The sequence below is a fragment of the Ochotona curzoniae genome, unplaced genomic scaffold (genome assembly GCF_017591425.1).
Source record: "Ochotona curzoniae isolate NIBS_2020 unplaced genomic scaffold, NIBS_Ocur_1.0 contig_2235, whole genome shotgun sequence".
Taxonomy (NCBI): Eukaryota; Metazoa; Chordata; class Mammalia; order Lagomorpha; family Ochotonidae; genus Ochotona; species Ochotona curzoniae.
This window is the reverse complement of record NW_024465384.1, coordinates 1,382,445-1,398,821: the sequence shown is the minus strand read 5'-3', so window position 1 is coordinate 1,398,821 and position 16,377 is coordinate 1,382,445. Positions and strand designations below refer to the sequence as shown.

The following is a 16,377-nucleotide window of genomic DNA, read 5'->3' as shown; positions in this document are numbered from 1 at the left end:
TAGCAGCTATCACAGAGAAGCTGTTTATAGAAATTAACTGAGGTAGTTCTGATAGGATTAAGAAAGATGGTTTCTATATTTAAATACACTTTAACAGTACTGAATTTCCTGTTCTAAATCCTTGCGTGCTAAATGTTAAAAGGATTCATATAGGTACTTAATAATTGCTGCTTTCTCATAATAGAGTATTTGAAATGCAGTTAACAAAATAAGAAGGAATAGAAAGAATTTGTATTACTAGAAATATGCATTAAATAGTCATTGAACAACTAATTTATTTGACTGGATTTATTGGAGGCTAGAAAGAATATTCTTGTCAGTGGAAACCTTTTCTAGTGCTCTGTGTAACCAGTTTGGACTTAATTTTGAGAACATTTTTAGTGTGGAGATGTAGGTTGAAGCTAGATTGTGAGGGATTTTGTGCCACATTAAGGAAATGAAGACACTGTAATGTGACCTAAAAATAGCATTGAACTAGACACAGGAAAATCTGAAATCTAGTGTTCACTCTACCATTGAGTAGGCCATTACCTACTGAAATAAATAATAGTGAAGTTACTCTGGATGCTAAAAGAAATGCAGTATTTTTTGGTAGATGCCTGATACTTACAGTTTAGACACTGTAGTTACCAGTGAGTTAGTGTATATGACTTTGACATGGCATTACTTTTTGGGCCACAGCTGTCTAATTTGAAGGAGAGGTAACTCTTGGGTTCTTTCTAGATGTGTTATCCTGTGACCGTCTTAGAAATGTGGAAAACTTAACCATTTTTTGAGTGGTATGCTGTGAGTTAAATTATCTCAGGTGATTGAAAGTGGTGGTTATGTGTCACTTAGTAAATAGAATCAGATTTAGTTAGGGCATGAGGCAAATTTGAAAGGGAAATATTGGAAACAGTGAAGCCTGAAATTGGCCTAAGAGATGAAATGTAAACAATCGGGATTTTGTGCATTGCAGTTGTGATTTCTCTTTCATTTGCGATCAGAAAAACAAATATTTTTTGAGAGGTAATAAGTCAGAACAGCTCTGATTTTGATTGACCACAGATCTTTTTGGCTGCTGGAAGAATAGAAATACTTTTAGCAGAATCATATATCATCTGTTTTTAACATTTAGTTGTATTTGAAGAGCTCATAGCAAATAATAATACTTAAATATTACGGCTAACGAAGCATCCAAGAATGACTGGTTTTTATTCAACTCTTGAAAAATAAGGATATTCAGAGACACTTTGAGTGAAAGAGGAATTGGTTTAGGTATGTGCACTGTTAATTATGGATAGAATATATATATATGTGTGTATATATAAGTGTAATTATTGAAAAGGTTGCTCTTTACAGAATCTAGTTATTTGTACAAATAAGTTTTGTCCAAATAAGTTATTCCAATATAGTTTATTTATTTCTCACCCAGCTAAGTTACTGTCCATATCTTTACGTGATGCACCTTTTAAAACGGAAGGCAAGGCACTTGCTTTCTAGGTAATTGACTTAATCAGATCACTCCTGAGCAGGATTGTCCCTAGGTTTCAGTTAAAGCTTGTGCTGCTTTTCAGCGCAGTTGCTCAAATTCTAGACTTCTCCGGCAGGGATAAATTATATTGAGCTGGAGATCAATGGCAGCTTCTTTGAGTGATAGCCTGTTAAGATTAATAGCATTTCCAATCTCATCTTTCACTGTTGTAATTAGGCCTTTGCATCTGATGTCTCGATTGGGATTCATACTCACAAAATTATAAAGGTTAAGACCTTATTCTGTTACTCATTGTAGCAATGGAAAGAGCAGCATTTTCTCTGTTTTTATCATTTACCTTTATTTTTTTCTATTATCTTTGTTAATGTCACAAAGAACAATTTTCCTTAAGTCACTAAAATCAAAGGAATCTTTTATTTGGGTCTATAATAGCTTCCTGGCAAATGAAATGTCTCTGAGCATGTTGAGGCTTTTAATAGAAGGCAGTGGAAAAAAGAGAAATTCTGTTTACAACCTTTTGTTCTTTTTTTTAAAGTATAAGAATGGTAATACAAATTACCTTACTATCCCCACTTTCCGTTTGAATTAAGGGATGTGGTCCGTTTCACACAATCTTAGTATGTGGTATACTATATTATTGTTATTCCTTGTCCTGTGTCCTTTTTGGGTATATTAAACCTAATTCCAACATTCCCCTCCTGTTTTTAAAGCTTAGTTTCAAAATGATTTAATATGAAAAGTGTTTCATTAAAAGGATTTCTGTCACATACAGTTAAGCCTCCAAGGCAGCTTTTGCTCTGAAGGAGGCAGAACTTGTGAGCAAAGTAGGTGGAGCTTTGAACAGGTGAGAAGTCTTCTTTTGCTGTCCACGGATCTGTTGGTGTTGGAGGAGCAGAGGGAACAGTTGGCAGAATAGTTTTGGTGTTCAGCATGTAGATTTTTTTTAATGGGACCGATCAAAAATAAGTAAATAGTTCACTGCCGAAGAAGCTCAAATGCGAGAGTTGGGCAAGCATGGCTGCTGTTGTACGAGAAACTGAGCTTCAGTCTGACTTTGCCGTCTGCCTTCCTTATGCTGTGGGCTAATTTATTTTTTATATCTTGCCCATTTTCCCTTCAATTTCTTCTAACTAAAACCAGTCTGTTTTGCCTTTTCTGATGGATTTTACAAAGAAAGATACTTGCTCAGTATTTGTCATTATAAATTCTCATTGCTGCTGCTGTCTTCAAAAGGACTGTATAAGTGAGGTGGGTAAAGAATTCTAACCTAAGATACCTATTGTAATATTTTTGGTTATGTATGTATGAATGTGTGTGTGTGTTCAGTTAAAGTATTGAAACATTTAACTTCAGAATACTTTACAAGGAGACTTCAAGGATTTCATGGAAACATTGAAAAGTACAGATTATTTTGGTATAAAACTTTTGGAAATTTATACATAGTGTTTGATAATATGCATTTTCCATCAAAATTTCTTGGACTACACAGTAAGTTCCTACTTTTAATTCCATTCCCATAAACTTTTTGAAATATCTTTGTAGTTAAAATTCTGTAGTGAACATACATTGTGTTCTTTTTGAGAAAGTAGGCTTTTCACACTTCAGCACAGTTAGAGAAGGCTTTACATTCATCAAATTCTATGAAACATTTGAGGCTTAAGTTTTTAAATGTTGACATTTCTTTAGAGCTGCAAGGTTGATTCAGAAACCTATTTCTCTATTATGACTTAATTTGTTGGCAAATATAATTGCAGAAAATTCCAAGGAAAACTCAAAGTCTGTAACATGTATGTGTGCATTTTTGTCCAAATAAAGCAACATATTGACAAACATTTGAAGTGCCCTGTTGAATCAACGCTATAAAAATTTTTTTAATCCAAATCCATTTAATATTGTATATCACTGATCTTTATTTTTTCTTTTGCTTTATTCAAAGGAATAATTTTATATTATCCTGAGTATATCCTAAATGGGCACATATTAGATATGCAAGAAGCACTAATGTTTAGTAAAGGCAATTAAAAAACTAACTAGGTAAATGGCACTACTGTGTAGAGGGATCCTGCAACTTACTAAAACAAGGCAGGAGTATTGGCAGAGGTATTGGGTTGGTGGCTCCAGGAAATTTATCTTTAAACAAACTTTAGTCTTGTTCGATTACGATTGCCCCAGTTTGTTCGTGATAATACTATTTTCTGTTCTGTGTTTTTTCAGCTTCACTCAGAATAACAATAATGCTGTGCTCTGACTGGTTAGAGCAGCACTAATTGAAGTTCATTTGGGAAGCAAAGAGAAAGGGTGACATTGGCAGGACTGCTTGGCTTTAAGTTGACAAGTACATGAAGTAGAAAATAAGATATTTTCATTTTAAGAAATTTTTGTTATTTGATCCAATTTTTATAATTATGTTGTGGAATAATTCCAGTCAACTTTTAGAATATCAGTAATAAAAAATATATTGAATTCATACCTGCTAAGGAAACAAAAACTGAATGTGTGGTGATCATATAAAATTTTACTGTCTGTTTTAAAATAGCTTTTTATTTCATTTCCTAGATGACTTCTCTAGGTCATGTTCAGTGTCATTGAGGTCATATTCATCTTCTAACATACTTTATATTTCTCAGATTTTCAGTAATGCCTTTGTCTGGTTGTTTTGATACTCCTGGCTTCTTTGTGGTAACTGAGCCTTGGAATTTCTTGTCACATTCTTTCAGAATTTGAATAGTGCTAAGCAGCCTTAATCTTTTAATACCAGCTGCTGGGCTGGCAAGGTGTGTAGGAGCTTTATTTGTGACCTTGGCATCTAGATGGCAGTGGTAACTCACCATGTTATGTAGCACTGGTGTGGAATTGTTTTTGCCTAAATCTTGACTACAGGGTGAGAATGCACCACCAAGCAAATCTGAGGTCATATCATACACAGCTACTGCTTTGTTGTGTCATCTTTTTATTCAGTTAGTATTCCCGCTTGGAAATAAGAACTCTTATTGGTAAAGCCACATGTGAATATATGTTTTCAAGGTTCAAGGATGAAAGTTTGACATGAAATTTCACTTTCTTTTAATCTTATGGTTTATTATCTTTGATAGTTGTATTTGAACTCAAAGACAACTAAGCTTGATTCACAAAGCTTAGTAATTTAAAGGACTTTCGGGGATGACATTTTTGCACAGCACATAAGCTGCTATGTGAAGTGCCACCATCCCATACTGTAGTCATTCCCGGCTGCTCTGCTTCCAGTCCAACCCTCTGCTACCCAAATACTGAGCCATTGCTGCCCACCAGGGAGATTCGGATGGAGCTTAGGCTTCAGAGCAGCTGGCTTCAGCATAGCCCAGCCCTAGTGTTTCAGCCATTTGTGAAGTAAACCCATACATAGAAGATTGTTCCCATTCTATTGCTGTTCCTTTCAAATAAATAACTGTATTATTATTATTTATTTATTTCTGTTGTAAAGTCAGATTTACAGAGAGAAGGAGAGACAGAGAGAAAGATCCTAACTACGCTGGTTCACTCCCAGTGTGGCCAAAAGCACCAGAGCTGAGCCGATCTGAAGCCAGGAGCTTCTTTGTGGTCTCCCACTAGGGTGCAGGGTCCCAAGGCTTTGGGCCATCCTTGACTGCTTTCCCAGGCCACAAGCAGGGAGCTGCAAGGGAAGTGGAGCAGCTGGGATATGAATCAGATCCTCAAATAAATAAATCTTAAAATATAAGAAAAAATGGGAACAATGGTCTTACTTACTTTCCTGTAGCCCTTGACCCTTTGTAGCCTAATCAACATGTAAAAATTATAAAAATAGTAATAAAAAAGCCCACACACAAAAAAGTATACAAGAAAAGAGCATTCAACCTAGAGTTTGATTTAAATTCCCACTTACCAGCTCAGAACTGCCTCTACTTTCCCAATTTGTACCACATTCAGATCTGTTGTTAAGTCCTTTCCCTTTTCAAATGTACCAATGCTAGATTGAAATAGAATCAGCATATATTTGCTTTATTAGTTAATATGTGGGGGTTTTATTGCCCATCAGCCAAACACATACCTGCAAATTTGTGTGCTTTTGAAAGAAGGATTTTTTAAAAGATAAAGGCAGATTTTATAGAACAAGGAGGAGAGACAGAGTTTTCATCCATTTTTCACCTCCAGATGGTCACAGTGGCCAGAACTGAGCAAATCAGGAACCGCTTCTGGGTCTCCCATGTGAGTGCAACGACCCACCGAGCTAGCCCATCCTCCACTGTTTTTACAGCTCATAAACTGGAAGTTGAATCAAAAGTGGAGTAGCCGGGACAGGAGCTGGTACCTTATAGGATGCTGGTGCTGTGGGCAAAGGATTATGCAGGTGTGCCACCATACCATCCCCAAGAAGGGTCATTTTTTTCCCTCATTAGATTCTTCCATTTCTTTGTAACAGTCAAACTATCTTTATATGCAAAATCTAATTGTATGTGGCAGTTCAGTTTGACCAGAAAAAAAAATCAATTTTTTGTACTAAATAAGCTTTCTATTCCATTTTCCACAGACTTTTTGAAGTCTTATTGTACAGCATTTTATATGGCTTGTCCCAATATTTTTTGTAAGTAACTTCTAAAAATCATGCAGTTTGGGGACCAGCATTGTAATGTGTGGGTAAAGCCACTGAGTGCAATGCCAGCATCTCAAAGGGGTTTGTGTATTGGCTGTTCGACTTTGGATCCAGCTCCCTACTAATAACCTGGGAAAAGATGTGCGATATGGCCTACCTGCTTGGGCCTTTGCCAGTTGCATGGGAGGCCCAAATGGAACCCCTGGCTACTTTAGCATTCCAGCCATTTCCAAAGGGAATCAGAGGATGGAAGATCTGTTGTTCCTTCTTCCTGAAACTCTTTCAAATAAATTAATAAATCTTTTTAAGAAATAATTTAGAGCCCAGCATGATAGCCTAGCTGCTGAAGTCTTCACCTCACACATACCAGGATCCCATATGGGTGCCTGTTCATGTCCCGGCAGTCCCACTTCCCATCTGTTTCTCTGCTTGTGTCCTGGGAAAGCAGTCAAGGACGGCCCAAAGCCTTGGGACCCTGCACTTTCATAGGGGACCCGAAATAAGCTCCTGGCTCCTGGCTTTGGATGCAGCTATTTGGAGAGTGAATCATTGTGTAGAAGAATTTTCTGTTTCTCCTCCTCACTGTATATCTGACTTTCCAAGAAAAATTAAAAAAATATTTAAATTTGTAGTTTTCCATGCTTTTCTTAGAAAACTGAAATATACAAGTAATTCCATTTTTTCTACTACTAAAGAACTTTTAGAATGCAACGGACATTTATATTCCCAAGGTTGAAATATCACTTCCCTTTTCAAGCAGACTTTTCTTTAGTAATATAGTTTCCTTGTAATTAAAATTATAAGGATGCCACAAAGAGTTTAAAAAATTAGATTTGGAAGATGCTTGCAGTGTATATGCGCAGCCTAAGCCACCACTTAGGACATCCAGGTACTGGGTTGAACCTGGGTTCAATTCATGGCTCCCACCTGCAGTTCTAGCTTTAAACGAAAAAAGTTGTGGGATTTTGGGGGTGGAATAAGTTAAGTTTTTTTTTTTTTTGGAAAGGCAAATTTATATAGGACACATTCAGAAATATCTTTCATTCAATGGCCGCAGCAGAGCCCATCTGAAGCCAGGAGCCTCCTCCTGTTCTACCATGGGCACACAGGCTCACAGTATCGATTGGTTTGCATAAGAGACAGGACTGGAGAGAAAACTGTCCCAGCAATTGCGACTACCAGTGTGTGTAGGCTGATGTGGGGTGAGGGACTGAGCTGGGCCCCATATTGTCAAGCACACGTGAGAGTTAGGTCTGGGATCACTTCAGATGAGGTTTCTTGAACCGCTGGATTCAGAACTCCAACTCTGGGGACAATCACAAGATGTGTGGTCTGACCATCTAGTGCATGTGTTAGAAATGGGCCTCCTCAGTGGCTTAGATGGAGCAGTACAGCACTGCCAGATGCTCGTGGAGGATATGGTAGTCCAATGTGGCCTGCAGAGAATACCTGGTTCTAGGGCACAGGAAGGAGTGCAGACCAGATTGGACAACTACCTCAGCCAAACATTGACAGCAAATATCGGGGCAAATGGAGACTGTAAGAATGGATTGTGTCAGCAATGTATCATGGAAGGATTTCCTCATCCTTGGATCAGTGAGATCAGTAGCATTTCAGAACCATCGAAGCTACACGAGCAGAACCCTCAGAGCATGCTCCACAACAGGGACTCTGGGATGACATTGGGTGGCCCTTTCCCATCTCTGTGTACTGAGGCAATTGGAAGGTTGGGTGTGGTTTCTAACCTTATCCTCCCACTGTCCCCCAGACACAGGAAGAAGGAAAAGAAAGTTTGTAAACAGTGGTCGCACCCATTTTCTCCTAATCCTTGACCTTCCCACCCTGATCAACCATATAAGCATCATCAAAATAAAATTTAAAAAAAAATTTTAAAAGAACTGTTAGCAGCAGCCTGATTTTTTTTTATTGTTATCATGTGGATGGATAAGTGACTCCACTGTCAGACTAACTCTTGTTTTTTCAAAAAGCTTAATGTCACCACCACTACCCCGACCATGGCTGCATGTGCTCATGCAGGCAAATCAGAAAACAGCTAGGATGATAAAAATGTAACCCACTGGAACCTTAACTAGAAAATGAAAAGCAAAGCTCCAAAATGCTTCTCTTGTTAATATGTGATGGTTTTTGTGGTTTTCAGGGAGTCAAACCAGCCAGTTTTGACAAAGTAGCAATTCCTGAAGTAAAGGAAATTATTGAAGGATGCATAAGACAAAACAAAGATGAAAGGTAAGTTGCCTGTTTTGTAAGTAGCAATCAAGTCATTTATGTAATGTGGCTTTTTTTAAAAAGTGCTCTGACTGCTGAAGTTATTCAGACTTGGTATACTAGAACATAGTGAAATTGTTTGGGTGGGTGCTTTGCCTGAAGGTTAAGAGAGTAGTTAAACCTGTCATCAGAGTATCTTTTTCACTTACTGCATCAGCATAATTTATAAACATCAGTAGACATCAGTCTCTCATACAGCAGCTGTTCCTTTGTCTTTTACTAAAGATAAAGAAATCCAAAAGGTAAAATAAAAATTTCACTTTTTAAGTCAGCTATTTGTTTAGATCTTGATCTGCTGTCAATATGTCAGAATTGGGGAAGACTTCATCCAGAGACTTGGGAGGAAATCTGGCTTTGTTGTGTCAAGTAACAGAGGATTTCTTTCAGACTTGTGACACTATCTGATTTGCTGTGCAGCTGTTTCATCACCCATTTAGGCATGACAAGGGTCCAGCATCTATTTTTGAAAGATAGTCTACATTTATCATCCCAGTATTCTCTCTGGGAAGGGAAAAATAGACAAGTTAGTAAAAGCATAAATTGTAAATTGAGCTTAGTCTATTTCCTGAGGAATAAATACACTCAGATCTGCCAACGAAATTAAGCCTGTATCCTCATCCCTCAATTCTCGTATTCTTTTCTTAACTCTGTTATTTGGAAGAACTTACCATGGTCCTCTTTAACCTTTTACATAAAAAGTCTTTTTAGTAGAAATTTCAATGATTTTTTTTTTTTTATACATTGAATCTTTAAATCTCTTTCAGAACATATTCTCTTTTCTGGATGGTACAGCTAACTACATTACTGGCTTTTTCAAACCGTTTTGTCTAAAGATGATTGTTCTGTGATCAGTGTTCCTGCCTAACATGAATAGTTGACAAAAGGAATTGAAAAAATTTACTGGGTAAAGGCTGTTACTGTAGAAAGTACCAAAAGATTTGTTTTGTTTTGATTGTGCTAGCTACAGCGAACAAGAATGTCAGCATTCTTGAGCCTCCATTCCTAATCATGAGTTGATATTGTGACCATTATTGCTCAGGGATCAGAAATGATGATGCACACAGGGCTGTTTGTTAGTTATGAAGTGCTGCATGCATGATTGTGTGGTACGTTTGTTACTCTGTTCATGGTGGCCATTCTGGCACAGCAGTAGCCAGTGAGACTCGGTTGTTGGGTTTGAGCTTTATTTCACGGGACTTTACACATCAATGAAATTTTTGAATGTTCTTTAACTTGAGGATAAAACTATATAGTCACAATAAGAGTAATAAGAGTAATTTTAAAATTTTTGTCTTTTTCACAGCTGTTTTTTCTTTATTATGAGTAAAATTCATTAGCCACACTGGAAGATTTTTCCAAGTAATGTAATTTTGTTTTTGTTTCTTTCCTTTTTCTTCTCTTTGGAAGGTATTCTATCAAGGACCTTTTGAACCATGCCTTCTTCCAGGAGGAAACAGGAGTACGAGTTGAGTTAGCAGAGGAAGATGATGGAGAAAAGATAGCTATTAAATTATGGCTGCGTATTGAAGATATTAAGAAATTGAAGGGCAAATACAAAGACAATGAAGCTATTGAGTTTTCCTTTGACTTGGAGAGAGATGTGCCAGAAGATGTTGCTCAAGAAATGGTAAATTGACATTTATTAGCCATTTAAAATGGTAGATTTATACAGTATTACTGCTGGGAAAAAAGTAATTTACACAGTGGTGTGTGTGGCATATCCTATTTACAAACAGTTACACTAAACCCAAATGGTGTCTTTTTTTTTTTGGAAAGGCTTCAAGAGAGATTGCATTTGCTGGTTCACTCCCTAGATGGTGGCAGTGGCTAAAGCCAGAAGCTTCTTCTCAATCATTTAGGTGTGGGGGCCTAAAGACTGGGGCCAACCTCAGCTGCGTTTCCTGGTCAACAGCAGAGAACTGGAGTGGAAGTGGAGCTGTTGGGACTTACACCAGTGCCCATATGGGATACTGGCCCACAGCTGGAGGTTTAACATGCTATGCCATGTTGCTGATCCTCCCTCCACCCCCGTGTTATCTTTGAATAGTATGACTTTTCCTTTCACACACTTTGTAGATTTTTCCATTGCTTTCATAATGGGCATTACATTTTATGGTTACTGAAGTTACTTTTGAGGGAAGCATATTTATACAGGTAAAGGTATATGTGTGGTAGATGAAAGGGAAGATGAATTAAAGTGCATTCTGCAGTCCTTTTCAAAGTGTAAATTTAATGGCTCCTAATTTGTATGAAAACTCTTTAGTTATAATGACAAATTATGTTTATAAATATTAGTTTGCCTTTATCAGTCATTGTATAACCTTATAGATAGCCATGGGGGCATTAATTGCTTTTACTTTGAATGGAGTTCTCAAGATCAATTATTATTGGACCATTTTGGTATATTATTATTACACTTGATGTCAGCCAAAAGGCTGAGAACCGATGGTATATTATTATTATTAAAGTGTTTGCGGATGCAGAATCCCAAGGCTTTGGGCCATCCTTGACTGCTTTCCCAGGCCACAAGCAGGGAGCTGGATGGGAAGTAGGGCTGCTAGGATTAGAACCAGCTCCCATATGGGATCCTGGCGCGTTCAAGGCGAGGACTTTAGCTGCTAGGCCACCGCGCCAGGCCCTAAAAGATGACTTTTTAAAGGCTTACTACAGTACAAATTATTTTACAAAAATACTCAGAGAACATAGGATTTAAGAACCTTTCAGTGATAGATATGGAAAATATAGTTTTTTTTTTTTTTGCACATTTCTTGTGTTTTTCTGGGGTGTTTTTAAAACTTTCATATACTTAAAATGATTTTTTGCATCAGGATAAGTGGTTGCCTAAAGAAAAAAAGTAGAAATGGCACAGTTTGGTGATTACATGTGAAAGAGAAAAATAAATTTAGGATTATAAAGTGTCTACTTGCTTTAGGCCCTGTGGTTTCAGTTACCCCTATTGGTTTGCTGTTTGCTATAAAGAATGAAAGTATACCCACCCATCCTTCAGGGGGGTAGGCATCAGTATGGTGATATGGCAGGGTAATCCTCCACCTGCTGGCACTGGCATGCCATATAAACACTGGTCACATCTTGGCTTTTCCACTTCTGATCCAGCTCCCTGCTTATGATCTGGGAAATTAGCAGAGGATAACTCAAGTCCTTGAGTTTTCCTGTACCCATGGGGGAAATCCAGAAGAAGCTCCTGCTCCTAGCTTCTGAACAGCTCGGCTGAAGCCATTGCAGTCATGTGGGGAGTGAACCAGCAGATGGAGCAATCTCCCTGTGTCTCCTCTCTGAAACACTGCCTTCGCAACAAAAATTAATAAATCTTTTTAAAAAAATGGTAGTGGGGAAATGCATAGCGCAGACCAGTACGTTAACCACTGGCCAAGATCAGAGAGTTGTTGCTTCTCTGCTTTTGTACAATGACTTCTTTATTATTTTTGTGTTGTTTTCTTTTGATGTACCTTTGCATCTTAACACACTCTTTTATATTCTGTAGGTAGAGTCTGGCTATGTCTGTGAAAGTGATCATAAGACCATGGCTAAAGCTATTAAAGATAGAGTGTCTTTAATTAAAAGAAAACGAGAGCAGCGGCAGTTGGTAAGGGAAGAGCAAGAAAAAAGAAAGCAGGAAGAAGGCAATCTGAAACAGCAGGTAGAACAATCAAGTGCTTCCCAGACTGGACCCAAGCAGCTCCCTGCTGTCGGCAGCGGGGTACCTGCCGCTCCCACCACTTCTGCTTCAGTTTCTACACAAGTGGAGCCCGAAGAACCCGAGGCTGACCAGCATCAACAACTGCAGTACCAGCAACCCAGTGTCTCCGTGTTATGTAAGTTACTTGGAAGTGGACAGATAAGCCAGTGATGCTTCTGCTTACCTTTATTTCATATGGTTTTATGATTTTTTTATTGGTTTTGAATTATGAATCCAGCATACAATAAACTTTCAGGTGGTGGTGATCTTTTTTTTTTTTTTTTTTTACTATCTCCATGACTAATGAAATAGAATGTATCATGGAGAAAGTATAATTAGTTGATTTCGCAAGTTCCACATTTTGGGCATTGCAGTTTACAGATTTTTACTTTTTACAATTCCTTAAAATATAATTAATGAAGAAAACTGGCATAGCTTTTTAGAATTGAATTCATCAGTCTAATTGAACTTTCAGCAAAGTTCATTGTTATAGACTAAAAATCAACAAAGCTAGCAGTTATTGATTTAACTGATGATAAATCTTTTTTAAAAGATCACAAAATTTAAGTTTAAATTACAATGCTGTATTTTATTGCCTTTATTCTTCAAGAAAATGATATTCTGTGATAACTAGAGTAACCTTTAAGAAATATGTTAAAACCTGGGTTTGTTTATAGAAATTTCACTTAAATATAGTAATCTAATAGGATTACTGTCAAATTTATTTAGTTCAGGTTTGTGCAAATAAACATAATTTATTCAAGTACAATCATTCTAAAATGTGCTGGAAATGTATGAACTTCATTTTAATGATTTATCTCATTCCTTTCTCTCTCTTTGGTTTTTGGTGATTCGTTTCTCCTTTAGCTGATGGGACAGTTGACAGTGGTCAGGGATCCTCTGTCTTCACAGATTCTCGAGTGAGCAGCCAACAGACAGTTTCATATGGTTCCCAACATGAGCAGACGCCTTCTACTGGCACAGTCCCAGGGCATACAGTCCCTGTCCAAGCACAGTCTCAGCCCCATGGGGTATATCCACCTTCAAGTGTGGTAAGTAAATGCATATGCAAGTTTAAGAACCTTAATTTGAACCAATAGGTAGTTGCTACATTTAGATTTTTTTGCTACTTGAAGAACAACATGAGTCTAAAGTAGATGTAAGTAAATCTACTGCCCTGTAAATTTATGGGTTGTATCTATAAACAAACACAGATTGAACCAACACTTTGAGGTATACTGGAGGGTATGCATAGGTTACATACAAATACCGTACCCTTTTGTATAAGGAATGTGACCATCTTTGGACTGAGCTGTCTGCTTGGCGGGGGGCAGGGAAGGGTCCTGCAGCCAATCCATTGAGGCTGCTGAGATGACTATATTGCCTCAGGAAATAGGTTTACTATAGAGTATACAGTAATGCAGACGTTGCAGGTTACATACAGTTGAGTGTAGAAATTAGCTGAACTCCCTTTGTGAAGCAACCAGATAATAAAATTTAGATTAGTTTGCATTTGATTGAAAGTAATTTTTTTAAGCACAAATTGAAACTGTTCTAAGCAGCAGCAGGAATCAGAATTGGGGATGGAATAAGGAGGATTTTTCAAAAGCTTACTTCTTGAAGCAATTATTAAGTATTTTCTGTAAGATTTTTTATTGTATAAAACACAGGTAAGACCTTCAAGCCATTGTAGAATGCTGCATGTGAGTACTCCAGAGTGAAGGAATCCTTTCGTTGTATGACCATTTAATGCTTGTATTGAGTTATCCATCAGTTGCTCTGCGTGTTCCTGCGTTTAAAGTCTATGTTGGATTCAATTCCTTCCCCAGTATATGTTCATTTGCTTTTTCCCTTTATTTAATATCTGTTTTATTGCTGGTTTACTTTCAAAATCAACTTACAGAGGTTATTGCAAAAATGTTTATGCTTGTACACACAGACACATCATTATCTACTCTTGCTACTCCTATAAAGTAAGTAGGTCATCACTTAAGACTTTGTTTTCCTGCCTCTTTTAAAGGAAAATGTAGCATTTGTCTCAGAAACAAATTAGGAAATAATTAAATAGTACTTGTTTCATGAGATTGTTAGGCAGACAGATTTTTTTTCCTCTTCAAAAAAACTTTTAATCTGAACTTGTGGAAATCTTACTCGTCATTCAGTGAAAATCATTCTTAATAGAAAATGATTTTGCCCTCGTCTTTGAATCTGCAGCTAGATTATGAAAAGGTGCTGTTTGTTTCAGAGTGTGTTGGATCAGTCCATTTCGATGAATGAACTATGTAGATGAATGACCGTGGTAACACAAGGACAAAGTTTGGAAAGGACAGAGTGACCACAGTGAATTTGTTCTCAATTTACTTTCTGACCTTTAAGATATATATAAAGACTGCATGGAAATGTATTGCTATGTTCTGACAATGTTAATTGTCAGCATTTCTTACCAGTTTCTGCTTTGGATATACTTTGGGTTTCTTCTAGATCATTGTAGCTAGATTGTAGAAAAGTGTTTCCTTTTTTTTTTTTTAAGGTTTATTATTTTTATTGGAAAGTGGATATACAGAGGAGGAGAGACAGAGAGGAAGATCTTCCACCCGATGATTAACTCCCCAAGCGCCCACAACCGCTGGGACTGAGCCAATTCAAAGCCAGGAGCCAGGAGCTCTTCCAGGTCTCCCACTCGGGTGCAGGATCCCAAGGCTTTGGGCCGTCCTCAACTGCTTTCCCAGGCCACAAGCAGGGAGCTGGATGGGAAGCAGGGCCACCTGAATTAGAACCGGTGCCCATTTGGAATCCCGGCGCATGCAAGTCTAGGACTTTAAACACTACACTATCGTGCCAGGCCCAAAAAGTGTTTCTGATCTTTTGGCTTCATTTCTAGGGTAAAAAACAATAGGCATATATTTGAGAAAAGAGAATAGACATTTAAGGATATTAATATTTGAGCCACTAGCATAAGCATGTGCTTTAATGCTCTAGAAGCAGAGTGTTTTCTTGCCTTTTAATATAAATACTCTGTGGATTAAAGAATTATTATATATCTCGGATTTTTGAAGGTTTAAAAATTCTCTTTCATTCCTGAAAGAACTTGCTGTGACCTGTAATGATATATGCATTATAGATGGAATTTTTAAAATTGAGTGAAACAAGGGCAGAAAATGTGGGATAGGAAATGAAGGAAATGAAACTAATCATATGTTGATACTTACAGACTTGTTACTAGTAGGCTGCAAATTTGAGAACATTCCATACAGCTAGTTTTAGAAAAAAAAAATGTCTAGTTATATAATTTGCATAATTATGGGGAAGCCACAGACTCGCTCAAGACAACCTTACAGATTTAGACATACTACTTTATAGCTTATTAAACCCTATCTGTTAAGGTATCCCAAAACTGGTAAATCTGATTTAAGTGTTTGATGTGTTTGAAAATATTTTTACAGAGATTCAAATTGAAGATTTTTTTCCGCCCCACTGGGTACTTTAGTAAAAGTACAGAATGTCTCATCCATTTGTGACTCTTTCAGAAAGTTCTACTATGTCCTGTAGGTGACACTTTGTCACATTCTCAGAAAAGATGGTCAAATGTAATAAAATACTATGAAACAAATTTTTTAGCCTGAGGGCTTCTAAAGTGAGAATTATTTTCTGATGTTTCCACAGCTCCTGCAAAATGGTAGTTTTAAAATTTTCTACGTCGTGTACTCTAAATTAATACTTAACTTATTTAATCTTCTCTAATTTGCAGAAGCTGTGAGCTCTGATACTTAGTGTTTCCTGTCCATACCTTTAGCCAGTCACCCATGACAGTCTGTGGTATTTCAGCATATTCAGGTTAACTGACACTTATAATAATTCATAAGAAATCCTGTGCTTCAACAGTAGAGAGAGTAATTGTCTTCTGCCAGATGTGCTTTGTCACCTCAACAAAGCTGAGAATTTAATTCTCTAATTAGAGAAAAGATGGAACATTTCTTTATGTTAACTCTGCCATTATCACTATACATTTGGTTATTTTGTTTTCAAAGTACTGTGTTTTCATGTGTGTGTTTGTTTTCTGTTTAGCCTCGTCGTGGCTGTAGCATGTCGGTTTGTGTTCCCTGTCTGTCCCGCATCTCACCCAGTGCTCCTTCCACCCCCCCACCAGTGCTGTATGCACCTCTGTCTCCTCCCCTCCTCCGGACTGCCCCCGAGGAACAGCTTTCTAAAGCCTTGGAGAGCGTCCTGCCTGTGCATTCTGCCTCTCAGCTCAAGCGCCGGCGCTCCAGCCTGCCTTCCCTCTCTGTCAGTGCTGTATGTAACTGAACTTCCAACAAAGACTTATTGCCAGTG

The 16,377-nt window shown here is 37.6% G+C and overlaps 1 protein-coding gene across 1 annotated transcript in view; it reads left to right on the top strand.

The window, feature by feature from the left end:
* Positions 1-16,377, top strand: part of WNK1 (WNK lysine deficient protein kinase 1) — a 109,054-nt gene that overhangs the window by 52,256 nt on the left and 40,421 nt on the right. The window contains 4 exon segments of the mRNA XM_040972197.1: positions 8,221-8,309; positions 9,756-9,975; positions 11,851-12,181; positions 12,913-13,097. Of these exon segments, the coding sequence (XP_040828131.1) occupies positions 8,221-8,309; positions 9,756-9,975; positions 11,851-12,181; positions 12,913-13,097 (825 nt within the window).